We start from the raw sequence: 14,384 nt of genomic DNA, 5'->3' as shown, positions 1-14,384 counted from the left end.
TTCAGTTTTCACAACTGTGATATTATAATTATTTCTATCAGTGAGGTTTGTTTGATCACTTTTGTGTGATTAGAAATTATTGTACAAAACATCCTCTTTTCTCATAGAAACAACTACCATTACTCATGAGTCCTTCTGTGATGGAAGTACTGATGAGATTTCTAGTGTTTGGGGTTAAGTACAACAGCCAGACTTGCTTCTCGTTTGTACAATAGCAAGTTCCTTTATTTATTTTACTACTCCATAAAATTTTATTAATTGAGCGACATTGTAGTAGTCTTCAGCTTTGTATTTTTGTTTGAATGCCTAGTATTGCACTGTGGAATTTCTGTCGCGTTTTGTTAAATTCTTTGTGTTGAAAGAAGAGAAAAATACTAATCTTCAAGGACATAACTTAGTCATGTGCTTGGTGTAGTCACAATTAAAGAGCTGTTAAACATGAGATACACCTAGCTTACCCCCAACTTAGCATATTCTATCCTATGGAAAAACTGTAAATTTCATGAGTTCTATTTCATAGAATCACAAGGTAGGAAAGGACCTACAAGATCATCTGTCTAACCATCCTCCCATTACTGTAGCTACAGCAAACCACTAAACCATACCTCACAGCTTCTCATCCAGATGCCTCTTGAACACTGCCAGACATGGTGACTCCATCACCTCCCTGGGCAGGCCATTCCAGTGCTGTATAAATGCGAAACACAGACATGTATACCATTTAAATGCTCTATTTAATTTCTGAAGCCTGTAGTTTTCTAATTGAAATCTATGACTTAATGTTTGCTCGTAGAAAATATGTAAATTCATCTCATATTGGCTTTTTTACTTAAATATTGAAGGCTCTGGAATATGGAAATGGTTGTAGTCTGTTTTCTAAAAATATGCTGTTAGTTTTATTGCATTTCTGAAATCACAATCATAGAACCAAGTAAGATATTGAGTAATTATGTTAATTTTTAATATTGTAGAGTAGTTTTATGTGCTTGCTTTTATTTCTGACAGATTGTCAAATGATCTGCATTTATCTTTGGTACTGTTTGTGTGCAGCTATGTGTCGGGAATTGTAATCTATGTGTTTACAAACAGTTGCAATTGGCGTTTTTGTATCAGTGTTCACTTTGGCTATTGGTTGTTTGCAATGTTTTATAACATTAAATCAACAGTAAATGGGAAGTAGCTGTCTGTGAGAGCTGCTGGCTTCTTCCTACTTTCACCATTTTAATGAAAATGTTATAACTATGAATCAGAACTTTGAATTGAAATGGTACTGATGTGTTTTGTCACATGCTGGTTCGACAGTGAGTATTTCTACATACTCTCTCTGAGGAAGAAGCATTTAAAATTACCATATTTCCTTAAACGTAAGTTAAGCAATGAATGTGTATTGGAGATGTGAGCAGAAATAGGAAATGATTGTAACTGTCACTTAAACAGATTAGAAGGAGCTTTGTTGACTTGGAAATGCCAATTTTGAAAGTCAACAAAGTGCATTATATTCTCCATAAATCACTATTAATTTCCATTAACTTCCTTTTCCCTAAGCTGTTCATGAATAAATTGCTCTTACAGAAAGTTTTGCTTGGGTCTTTTAGATTCTTGTCATTTATCACAGTCAATACTCCTTTTGTTCCCCTTCATTCTCAATGTGCAGAGTATTATAGAACGACCATTGTTGGTGTAGTCCCTGTGGTGCAAAATCAAGTCTACTTCTCTCAGCAGCTTTGTCAAATGAACTCTGCAGTTTTAATTTTAGAAGTGCCAAAGTACATTGAAGAAGATAAAACTTATTTGAAAACAGTGTAAACTCAACGCAGTTGTGAGCAATGCGACAAGTTGAAGTATGATTTTCTTCCAACAGCTGAAGAACAATAGATATTTCACAAGTTACAAAGTGTAATTTCTGTCTAGGTATTGCCTATCTTGGAAGGCTTTTTAGAAAATGTTAGTTCACAGGATTCTAGATGTACACCAAACTTACTTATATTTATCTCAACGTTTGCTGTGTGTTTATATGCAGAGCTGAGTGTAGATATACCTAGAGTGGGTATATCTACAGATATCTTTAGAGGAGAGAGAGAAACTCATTAAAAGCTCAGCTTAATTGCAGAATTACATTTTCTTCATTTACAAAGACCTCAAGTAGCTTGTCCTTAATACACCTGTGTTGTTTTCTTTTGTATTCAGGGAAGCAGTGTTTCTTAGTCCTGCGTCAGCAGCAGTTTAATATCCAGGCTCTTGTGGCTGTGGGACAGCATGCAAGCAAGCAGATGGTAAAGTTTGCTGCCAAGTAAGTAAGCAATTATATCCCGTTGTCAGAGTAAACAATGGTGGGAACCAGGACTCCCAAGGGTTGGGACCATTTTCACACATTAACATCAATGCTTCGTTTGTTTTAAAATGTAGTTATTTAAATTGTCAGCTCACTATTGCATTGAATACATTACACTGACAAAAGATAAAATAGAGAACAGGCTTGAAATTCATTCTGAACTGCTGAAGCAGCATTCTCTCGCCATAGACAACCTACATTTACTTTCAAGCTGGCTAACAAAAAGTCTGGCAAGCTGAGCTTAGTGGGACACTTCATTTTGTGTGATGTTTGTGTGTGTCTGCACATGTTTAGGGTTTTTCTTCTACAAGACAGACAGAGTAGTAATATGTTCTGTAGCCAATACAGATGCAAGGCAGCTCCATGTTACAAGTGGCTGAGTTGAAGACATGACTTGTTTCTGTGCACTGAATTAATCTTACTTACACACCTTTTTTGGCACTAGAAAGTTAGTAGGGGTTAAGATACTTCAAAAATATTTTTATTTATGATAACATTCAGATTTACCAATTAAAAAAAAAAAAAAGGGAATTTGCAGCACTTTAAATTGAGTTAATTGGTTTGTTGTATTCTTAAAGATTAAAAAAATTACCTGCCACAGCTTCCTACCTCAAGATTGTGCTTTCAGGTTGACCAATACTAAGTATGTTTGCGTGATGAAGATGCTTTTGGAATAGAACTTTATAGTCATGTATAACTACTTGTTCACAAACAGAAATGTGAATCAATCCAGTGCAATAATATGTTTAACATGTGGCACATGGGTTGCTTCTGTGTAGTCCTTGGCACTGCTCTCATTGCCTGGGAAGGGAGCCTTTGCTAATTAGCTGCAGAAGTGCTACAGCCTTCAACCTTCAATATGTCAGGGAGGGATTCATTAGAGTACGAACTTCCAGAAGCCAAGTTAAGAAGGTTAGGATAATGCTTCTGCTGATAAGGTTCAAGACAACGGGAGAACAGAACCCGCAGTGTTTGTTATTTGGTGGTGCTTAGTGTTGGCAGTGCAAGTGCGAAGCATGCTGTTTACAGGTGTTTGTGAGCCAAAGTGAAGTGTTCTATTTCTTTGTAAAATAGTTTCTTCTCTCCGGCACTCAGAATCTTTGAAAAGAATTGAGTGCATGGTTTCTCCACTCCCCACTTCCTCTCCCTGTGTGTAACCTACTGTCAGTCTGCATGCACTCTCTCAACAAACTGTGCTACAGAACAGTAAAACGACTCTTCCAGTTGTAAGCTTGCTCTCCTATTCTCCAGTTTTCTCAAGCATCTCTGTTTTTTCAGTTTTCTTTGTGTTTCTTTGCTGAATTTCTTACATTTCTGTTTCATGATCAGCAGAGATCTGTCATAGTAGCTTGCAAGAGGGAAAGTCAGTCCTTATTGTTCTCTTCTTTGAACAGCTTTTTCCACTTGTAAGTCTCCTGTGACCTTTTTGTTTGTTTACTTTCTTCTTTTTTTACTAGATTATTTTTCTGCCAGGTTAAGTGATTTAAACTACACCGTGGGGGTCCACAGCTACAAAGAGGTGATATCTGCAAAGACTAGAGGGCAAAGCTAATAAAATACCTTTCAGTTGCCGTGAGCTCTTACATCAGATGGAACCTTATCCTTAATTTCTTCCCAATTCTCTGTCATCTCCCCACTTTTCTTGATGTGTCAGACCAAACTTTCTCTGACAAACCAGATTCATCTTTGTACACTGTTTGAACTTCTCATTCTGTTCCAATTTGTGGTACTATTGGATGCTTAAATCCCAATAATGCAGACTGTCTAACAGCATGCATGTTTTACTCACTGTTTGTGCTTCTGAAATGCCTAGATGTTGACAGTAACGTGCATTAAACTTTCTGTGCTACAGCCTTCCTGGGTTTTGTTTTGAGGGCTTCTTTTTTTCTTTAGAAAAACAATTAGTTCAGTCATTCCTTCCCACCAATAAACCTGCTTTATTAATATCCTCCTGTGCTCTCGCTTTTTCCAGTGTTTTATCTTTTTCTCTCTTCTCTCTGATGCCACCATTGCAGCTGCATCTTGTCCTTCAGAGGCTGCTCTTCCCTGACTTCCAAGTGCACTGGTGGTTACCACATCAGTGCCACCTGAAGCACAATGACAGTATGAGCTGCATCTTTAGTTGTCTTCCTGCTCGTTTTCACGTGCTGTGGAACGATGCTGTTATTATTAGCAGATGAAGCTGATTTTCAGTGCCTAAAAATAACTGTATTGTTTCTCTGCCTTTCTCAGTTCTTCATCTCCTCTTGTTTCCTGCACGTTACGTGAGGAAATTAACATTTATCAAAGAAAATATTCAACTTTAATACCTTACATTTCATTCAGTTGTGGGAACTAAACTTTTTCACTGGCATAGGATATACTTTTGTTTCATGTGGTGCTTTCACATATTAGGATAATGGTTATGGAACTTTATTTAAAACAGCTCAGGAACTTCTGCATTGTGAATTTTAAGGAAAAATTAAGGTTGTGTAAAAGCTGATTAAATGATGAACATCTTTTGTACAAATTTTCATAATAAACCAGTTCCTCTTTTAGATACTGGCACCTGGAAACAGGGCTTTCACAACCTTCTGTGGTCTAGCAACAACATTGCATACTCAACTGTAATATTTGCATACTGATTTATCTCTATTATCCTAAGAACGTGAGTTCTTTTTGTGAAAGATGCTTCACACCGGTTTACCACTGTTTTAAAGGGATTTCTGTGAGTTTGACAATGAAGAGTTTCTAGCTGAACTTGAGATTTGTCATATGTTCAAGATTAATATTCAGAAATGTGAGAAATAATCAATTTGGGATCATGATAGATAACCAACTTAACAGGGGTTCATGCAGTTCTCCATCCTGTTCTGTTGTTAGGTTCTGAAAAAGGAATAAAATGCCATTAGTATAATATATGCTAGCAATTAGATTATTCCTGGAATATTTTGTCCTCCTTGTTGCCTTTGTGTCTGAATACACATCAGATCGGAGCAGGCTGATGATGAAGTAGCATGCTGAAATAATTTGTGGTCAGGTAAATCTGCCTTCCTGTGAGGCTAAAGAATCCTGTCTGTTCTATCCAAGATAAATCAGTAATGTAAGTCCCAGCCTGATAGCACCTGTGTGTAATTCCAGCTATTTTAAAAGTGAACTCTTTTTTTAAAGTCAGTTGTATTGCATCCATTTTTCTCTTGCATTCACATGAATTACAATTGGTTATTATTTTATAACAATTATACTTCTAGATTTAATATAGTGTTAATAATGTGATTTGTGCAGTCAGCTTACATCAAACAGTCTCGGAGAAAAAAGCAAGCAAGAAAATATCTGAAGACCATTTCACAATTAAAACATTTTCTACTTAAAGGAAATAAATAGTGAAGCTTCTCCCAATTCTTCAGATGTTTGATCAAGCAAATATTGTGATTTACTTAGGGAGGCCCACAGGGGTTCAGCTTGCAGCAGGAAGGTGTTGTCATACAAACCACAGTGATGCAACCCTGTGGTTGAAAGAGTCTTGGCTAATAGACGTGCGTAGATGTGACTGATGTAACGCCTCTAGTGGATGTTTTCATATGTATAGTCTTGGGTTTGTTTTGTTTTCTTTTGTTAATGAACATTATAATGTAAAGGAACATTTTCTTCTGCAGGGGAAGTGTTTAGCTTTGGACATTATGAATCTATTACTAAAATAACTCTTTTAAGGATCAAACAATATGAAGATGTAATCTGTCTTCATCGTGCATTCCAATTTACTTTCAAGTCTTTTGTAATATTAATTGGAGATGGAAGTGATGGTCACTTTGACAAGTTTTTCTGCTGTTTGTTCACTTTTTGTTTTTTGTTTTCTTCTTAGTTACCATGGGGAATATTACTTAAAAAAAATAGAAAAAAATGCGCTGCTACTTTTGGGAACGCTTTGAACGTTCTGCTGTAGTTACCATTATTTAATTAAAGCATCTTCTTGTTCTAATTTCAGCTGAAATTACCATTTAAGTAATGTTCCTAGAATTACCTGTTGGGATCAAAGCAGCGTTTTCAGCTTACATTGTTCATTTGATGAATGATGATTAGGGATTGCAGGCTGTTCCAACATTAGGTCTTGCTGAGCTCAGTTCAAACAGAATTCAAAACACGAGGTTTTATTTGCATAGGAGTGATGCAGGTAAACTTGACTGGATGTGTGGTCCAAATGAGGAATCATCAGATTTTTTTAATTTTGTGTTAACAAAATTATTCAGAAAGTCTGTTGAATTACTTAAGTTTGAACTTAACTTTATGAAATAAAGCAGTTCTAAGTCAAACCAAAGATCTGTTAAGCTTCGCTTATGGATGGTGGTGCTGAGGCCCTGGAACAGGCTGCCCAGAGAGGCTGCTGATGCCCCATCTCTGGAGGTAGTAAAGGCCAGACTGGACAGAGCTTTGGGTGGCCTGAGCTGGTGGGGGGCAACCAGCCCACAGCAGGGGGTTGGAACTGGATGGTCTTTAAGATCACATCCAATCCAAGCCATTTGATGACACATCAGGCATAGCAGAACACAGAGTAAGCTAGTAGTTGTACTCTGCAGCACTTAGCATTCATATCTCAGCTCCTTCTGGGTCATACCACAGAGGCTTCGTCAGAGATGAAAGCCAAGTTCCTCTCAACAGCTGAAAAGATAGACTTCATTGTTTAACAGGGTTTAAAAAAAAAATAAAAAAGTGAGAGAGAAACTAGTTCCAAACACAGATATTTCTAAAAAGAAGCCTTTCAATCCTAATGAGTTTCTCGTGTGGTTTTAATGTAGCTGTACAAAAAGACCGTCAGTTTAGAATATCTAGATTTTACTCACTGCTCTTAGAGTGGCTCTGGGAAGTGCTAGATAAACTAATGGAGGTGCAAGTGATTTGTGCTGTAGTTACATCCAGCAGTAGCTTGCACCTGCTTGCAACTCTGCCTTTCTCTGCTTTAACTGGGGATTAGTGCCCATGAGTTTTGTGCATTGAAATATTTATCTTAGTACCTTCTATTCGAGCTTTATGGAAGAAGTTTGGGGTTTGTTAGTGTGGGGGTTTGTTGGGTGTGCAGAGGAGCCTTACTGACTCAGAAGCTGACTTTGTAATCCTGAAGATTGTTAACTACTTTTTGATTTGCCAGAATCAGTCGTGGTCAGCTTGTCTGCGTCCTTGCTTGCCTCTTACTGGTTGTGGTTTCATTACAGGCCTACTGTTCTGCTTTTGAAGGGCTTGCGTGGTCAAATGTTGTACATAAGGTGCTTTCCAGTCATCTCAAGAATGCCTGAGATGTGAAAGATAAAGTTAATTGTAACTTAATTTTCATAAAGAGGAAAGAAGTGTTTTCTGATATTTTATCTTCTGTAAGCAGGCTGACAAAGACACAGAGTGAAACTGTATCTTCGGTAGAGGTGCAATTACAGTACTGAAGTACTGGATTTAAATCCAGTAATTTTCTACCTAAACAATTCATACGAGCAATTTTCATTTTTCATCTATCACTCTCAAGACTTCTTTTACTGTTTGCTTATAACACACATACTTTATGTCATACTGTTGGAAGATTTTAAAGATGTTATATAGTGATTTAATACACTCTTAATGACTGTTAGTGGAGAGTAGTTAAGATGTACTCTGTTTTAAAGAACTGACTTAGGAGCATCTTGCATCTTTCAGTAACAAGTCATATAGTTTAAACAAGCTCAATCAGTTTTTTTTTTTGCCCTCTAGATCTAGGACTTCCTTTCAATTTGTTGTTCTGCTGTTGAAGACCCATCTTTCAGATAATTGCATCAGCTGACACATGCAAGAGTGTATGTGGCCTAGAAAAAGAACTATGCAACTTGTCAGTTTATGTATACACACACAAAGAATGAGCAATTACTAAGCTTAATTATAATTCTTTCCCTTGTAATTCTTCCATCCCAGTCTGAATTTATTGTGGCTGGTGATGTTTTAGTGACATCCTTTATTTGTTCATTGATTATGTATAATAAATATCTAAATTCTTAATTCTGTTTTGTTGTTCTAGCAGTCCATACAGTACATTTACGTGCTAGTGCTAAGTGCTGAATCTGGTGCAGTGTGCAATGAAATTTAGTAAGGCTACTATCTTTATTGACAGCATCAACAAAGAGAGCATTGTGGATGTAGAAGGCGTTGTGAGGAAAGCACATCAGAAAATCGGAGGTTGTACTCAGCAAGATGTTGAGCTGCATGTTCAAAGGGTAATTTTTTAAGCAAACTGAACACTGTCTGGAATTATCTAACTATTTAGTCTGTCTGTCTTTCCACGTACATCAATTTTGTAGTCCAGTACCAGAGAAATAAGCTCCTTTAAACTACACATTTCTATATATATATATATATACATTATATATATATATATATTATATATATATTATATATATATACATATATACATATATATACACATGTGTATATAAGCATAAGCATGGGATGATCATGTTTTTAAAATATTTGATTTTCAGTATGTCCCGATTTTAGTTGCCACTTAAAATACACTAACAAATAAGTTAATCTCCCTGAATCGATTTGGCTAGGAATGCTTGTAATTCTTACGTGCAGCAGGTACTGTAACAAGAAGCCATCCACTTCTTAGTTGCAAATGAGAAGTTTCTTCTTTCTGTGGAAGTTACTGTTTTCCCCTTAGTGAAATGGCATGGAATGCATAAAGCACTGACTCACCAATATGGAAGCTCTTGAAATCCAAGGTTTCCATAGCTTGTGTCATAGGGCTGGAGGAAGTGCAGCTTTATAATCTGGTTAACAGAATATGTATTTAAACCTTTGTTTGCTTATAAAGCCGCTACACGAACACAGTTGCCCCAACAGTAAAGTGGTTATTATAGTTGTAGGAAGGTAGTTCTTAGCTAACAGCACTGTGGAGAATGTGCAGATTTTGAATAAATATATATGCAAATTGTCAAATGCTTGATTTTTCTAGAAGAACATGAAACTAACTGTAGCTCTGATGAGGCTGTAGAGCAGGGTGTCTTGCATTCTCTGTGTGTTTTATCTACCTCATAAGTTCTTGGTCTGAAATAGCTCCTTCAAATTTATTCAGATGGTAAGTAAAGCAGTGCTTGGACAACAAAAAAATGAGATGTGCCTGCTGCAATCAGAACCTGAAACAGTGAAATATAGCAGTTTCAGACGTGGCATTCATGCCAGTAGGCTTGTCCCTCAGGCAGCCTGTACTTGTTCAACTTGGTACTTTTCTGCTTCCAAGGGGAAAATAAATAAATAAATATTTGAGAAAGGAAGTCAGATTTAAGCATTTCCAATATTATCGTGGGACTGCACCCATGTACGTTGACTTTATGAAGAAAATCAGTTTTCCAACTAACAGCCTATGCAAACACTGTTTCATGTTTATGCCAGAAATATCCTGTTATAAATCACACCTTCTTTTGTGCTGAGTATCATACTATTTTTGTTCCTATCTCACTTTCAGATCTATGTCATCAGTTTAGCTGAACCCCGACTCCCTTTACAGCTGGATGATGCAGTTCGGCCAGAAGTGGAAGGCGAGGAGGTGAAGACTTTGAGTACTCAAATACATTTTATTATATCTGTAATTGAAGACATGTATGGAAGCCTGGCAGCTTCCATCATGCAGCGACTTTGTTTTTTTTTTTTATGTTTAGCTTTTATTATTATTCTGTTATTAGCTTCCATTGTTATGTTTATTTCCATTATGTTTCTCCAGAACTGTATTAGAAATTTCTACAGATTTGATTTCTGCTGAACTGCAGTAATGGGTCAGAACCAGTGGGCTTTTAGTCTTAGGTGTTCTAGACCCTCATCACTGGTTTCTGCCTGTGACTGTGGAGAAGTTATAGCTTAAAACTTGCTGTACCAGCAGTTGAATGTTCTTCAGACTGATCTAGAAAATCTGAATTCAGAAGTATCTCTTGGCCTTTAACCAAAGGACATTTTTCTCCAATACTTTCCTTTTAGGTGTGTATATATTCATTATGTATTTTTGCACAACTGTTTAGGATGGAAGAGCTACTGTAAACCAAGATACAAGACTGGACAACAGAGTCATTGACCTGAGGGTAAGGAATGAGATTTGTTGCCTGTTTACTTGCAGTGAACACTTGCAGTTGTTGACTGTGCTAATCCATGGAGCAGTAAAAGTAACAGTTTTCGTGGAAGTGTTTTGCTGGCCAAAGATAAACAACAGTGCTCAATTTGTGAGTGCATCAGAGAACACTGATTAGGAGACTAAGGTGAATGTTTAGGATTTGGCATATGGCCACGTACACTGTTTTTTTATTTCCTAAAGTGAAAGGTCACTGAATAAGGATAACTTACAGCCAGTATTTCTTCTCAAATATAGTATTTGATACCCAGAGAATGTCGCAAGAGCTCAGCTTAGAACCGCAAGATGGAAGTTTTGAATTTAACAATGAATACATGAACAGCTATCTTTGATGATTTTGACATTATTTTCTCTTGTCTTTTCCCCTTTTTGACTCCCCACAACGATGTTTTAATCAATTTTTCTTTAAATGAAGAGTATATTTATCTCTTATTTTGGTTTATCTAGTCCTGCCTTCAAAGTTATGATAATGGTAGTTTCTCAGTAAACCAAGCTGTTGGTCTGAGAAGTAAAACAAAAAGATCATTTTTTAATTGGAAAATCTGGAAGAGTTCTGGCACAGAGATGCTTAAAGCATTTGAATATATGATGTACGTATTTCAGTAATTAAAACTACTTGTGCAATTTTTTTTCATTTGGAACAAAGATATAATGGCTTTTCACTTGACCTTATCGTATGTGATACTGAGCAGCTTCAATTTGTGATTACTTCTCAAGATACTCCATATCTCATTGTACTCGTCTCTTCATCTCTATCTTTTAAGTTTTTGATGAAAAGAATTCGTACTACTGAGAATTAAAGAATCATCAGCTTAGAGTAATGGTAAGGCAGAGTGTATTAAATTGAAAGGAGAACTCTGGACTGTTAAAAGTTCAAGTGTTGCTTGAACTTCTGATGATGCCGAAGAATACTTAACAGCACACCAGAGAAACTTAAGAAAATTATTTAAATGAATGAAATATGTGTATAATAAGTTGGAAAGAGCTACGAACCCTGAATGGATGAGAAGAGTAATAGAAAATGAAACAACAGTTAAAATACAACCTGAAAGTAATAGCATGGAAGTTTGGTTGACTGTAATTAAGATCAGAGCTTCTATGGAGTAAACCATGAGAAGGTAAATAGTAAAGGTGGGAAAAAACACACACACACACACAAAAAAAGCCTGCAATGCCAGAATATATACAGGATATGAAACAAAGAGATGGGCTAAAATTCTTATATCATAGAGGCACATAGAATTATATGATAACTTGGATTAGAAGGGACCTCAAGGATCACCAGATTCCAACCCTACTGCTGCAGGCAGAGTTGCCAACTCACATATTAGATCTAGATCAAGTACTAGATTTGCCTGGACATATCCATTAGTTTAGCGTGACTCTCCTCGTACGCATCCCTGCCAGTGTAGTCATGGAAAATAGGTTGTCACCAGTCTAGCCTGGAGGGTAAGTGAATACTTCTATAACCTTTCCTAAATTATACAATTGTATTTGAGTATTGTGTGTTCCAGTCATTAGAACACCATTCATTCAGCAATGTTTGGCCTTTTGTTTGAGTTCTGATTAACTCTGTCTCTATATGAAAGACTGACTACTGGACTGAGGTGAAACTTGATCAGAATAGCTCTAATGGAGTTGCTGTAGTGATCTGTTCCTACTAGTGTGGGAGGAAGTCCCAACCACAGATGCATGTACCATCTAATTTGGGTTTCCTCAGTGCCCTGGTGTTTTAAGGAAGAAGAAAGTAATCAAGTATCCAAAAAAAAAATTTTTTTTTAATTTGTTTTGTATTGTTTTGTTTTAGATCTTGCTTTTTAGTATATCTTGCTCTGAAGAAAAAAATCAAGGGAGGTTCCTCAGTTTGCAGCAATAGACCTGACTGATAGCCTTGCTCTGGTTTATTTTTTGATGTCCAGCAAGGTTTTTATCTTAATAGCATCTGTCCAAATTTGACTTGAGTTATATGTGTTTAGCAGTCCTGATGCTATAATTATGTCTGCTAATGCACAGCTCATTGTGACCAAAGCATAGTCCTTTAGAGCCAATATTACCTTGTTTAAACTGCTTAGGAGTAGTGTATAGCCATTAAACCGTACTTTTAGTAGCTCATGGCTGACAGATTGTTATATATACATTGATCTTAATGCAGTTTTTTTTTCTTGTTGACTTGATTACTTTAAGCTTGATTTCATTTTGTTGAATTTGATTTACTTGTTGAAAAAGCTGTTGTCTCCTGCCTGACTTAAAGCTGTAATGACAACCAGATACGCTATTCGCTGTAGTTTGCAGTGATTTTGTTGTGCTGAAATAACACAGTCCCTATCCTTTCAGCAACAAACTTCATGTTCTCCTCTTGTTGTATTATAAAGTAATACTGAGTTTGAATGAAACAGTTGATTTCAGTCAATCCAAAATGCAGAAATTGTTACTGAAGGCAAATCCTGATTCTGGTGGAAGAGGAGATAGTTACAGAAGGTTAAGAAAAAAGCAAAACTGAAGTGATAGTAGAACAAAATCAGCTGCTCATGTGAGAGGAAAGAGAAGTTTGCAGCTTTGCTCATTTGCGTCTTCATCACACCTCTTTGAGATAGGATCTCCTAAGGTGTTAAATGCCTTCAGTTCTGTTGAAATACATTTGTCTGTCTGGTAACTTACGTGGGTATTTCTATTCACATGCCGCTGATTGTGCTAAATAGAACATAGTTATTTTTCTTTTATAATCTTCAAGCTGACTTGCGGAAAAGATGAATTGTCATTACCAATAGGGTTAGGAAGACTGCGTCTTTGCATCCTCACTAAAACAAAGCGGAGTTACTAGCTCACAGACTGTTGTCAGTAGGGATGTATTAGCTGTTGACTCTGTGCACACTTTCAGACTTCTTAGCAAATAATTGCTTTCAGATTGAAATACCATTTCTCTTTTTCATAAGAGTGTGCATCTTAGAACCACATTCTTACCTACTCAGGCATCAAACTGGTGTTGGTTCATCAGAAGGGCAGTGAGTCACTGTCACTACCTGACTTCAAATGAATGTTGTGCAACTGTTTCTTTGCATTTTTCAAAGGTGGTCGGGTTTATCAAAAACCATTCTGGTAAACCTAAATGTGACTGGATTGTAATCTTCTAAAGTCTCTTCACGTTTCTAAGTAGGAGATGGCTTGAAAAAACAACAACAAAACCATATACGTGCGTGCATATATGTATAAAAGTATGTGTCTATATATCCTTTTGAATCACTGAGGTGTTCTGATGTAACATTGCCAAATCATGATAAGACTTGAGCTGAGTTTCTTGTCCTGGCATATCTTTGAGTGTGCAGCATCTGGGGAAGAATAGTGGAAAAGTTCGAGGGCATTTTTGAATTTGGTGCTTATAACCTCTAATCCTTAATTTTGAAAGTAGTGGGAGTCGTGGCTGTGGTTACTGCTGTCAGACAGAGAACTGCCAGCAGTTCTTTACTGATCTCAACCTCTGTAATACTTTATCTGCTCTAATTGCAAATCACTCCAAATTACTACAACTCTGCAGTATTAAACATGTTTTCTCTTTCAGCTTTTCAGTTAAGGGATATATTTTATCTTCCAGAGACGTTGAATGTAGCTTTATTTCAACATATCCACTGACAGACTGTCTAAATTTGGGTGCTTATATACTTTGTTTTGACTGGGTTTTTTGTTTTGTGGTTTGGTAAGAGTCATGTGAAAAAGCCCACAAGGTTCTCCTTGCCCTGAGAGAAAAGCTGGGTACCTTTCAGAAAAGAGAAGTAAACAGAGCTGTGACGCAGGTTGCCATAAAGAAACGTTCTTTAGTTTTCTTATGAGAACTTGCTGGTTTTTATGTATGCTCGTAGGCTGCTGACTGCCAGTTCTTAAACCCTGCCTGCACAAAATCAGATACGGGTTCAGTGCTGATGTACTGTGATGTTTTCAGCATCTACT

At 36.7% G+C, this 14,384-nt stretch overlaps 1 protein-coding gene across 1 annotated transcript in view; it reads left to right on the top strand.

Moving 5' to 3' along the window:
- The window catches only part of DARS1 (aspartyl-tRNA synthetase 1), a 32,422-nt gene that overhangs the window by 8,160 nt on the left and 9,878 nt on the right, over nucleotides 1-14,384 (top strand). Inside the window, exons 4-7 of the mRNA XM_015869063.1 lie at nucleotides 2,188-2,290; nucleotides 8,436-8,538; nucleotides 9,789-9,869; nucleotides 10,336-10,395. Of these exons, the coding sequence (XP_015724549.1) occupies nucleotides 2,188-2,290; nucleotides 8,436-8,538; nucleotides 9,789-9,869; nucleotides 10,336-10,395 (347 nt within the window). The remainder of the gene's footprint in view (nucleotides 1-2,187; nucleotides 2,291-8,435; nucleotides 8,539-9,788; nucleotides 9,870-10,335; nucleotides 10,396-14,384) is intronic.

The sequence above is a fragment of the Coturnix japonica genome, chromosome 7 (genome assembly GCF_001577835.2).
Source record: "Coturnix japonica isolate 7356 chromosome 7, Coturnix japonica 2.1, whole genome shotgun sequence".
Lineage (NCBI taxonomy): Eukaryota > Metazoa > Chordata > Aves > Galliformes > Phasianidae > Coturnix > Coturnix japonica.
This window is presented reverse-complemented; position numbering and strand designations above follow the sequence as displayed.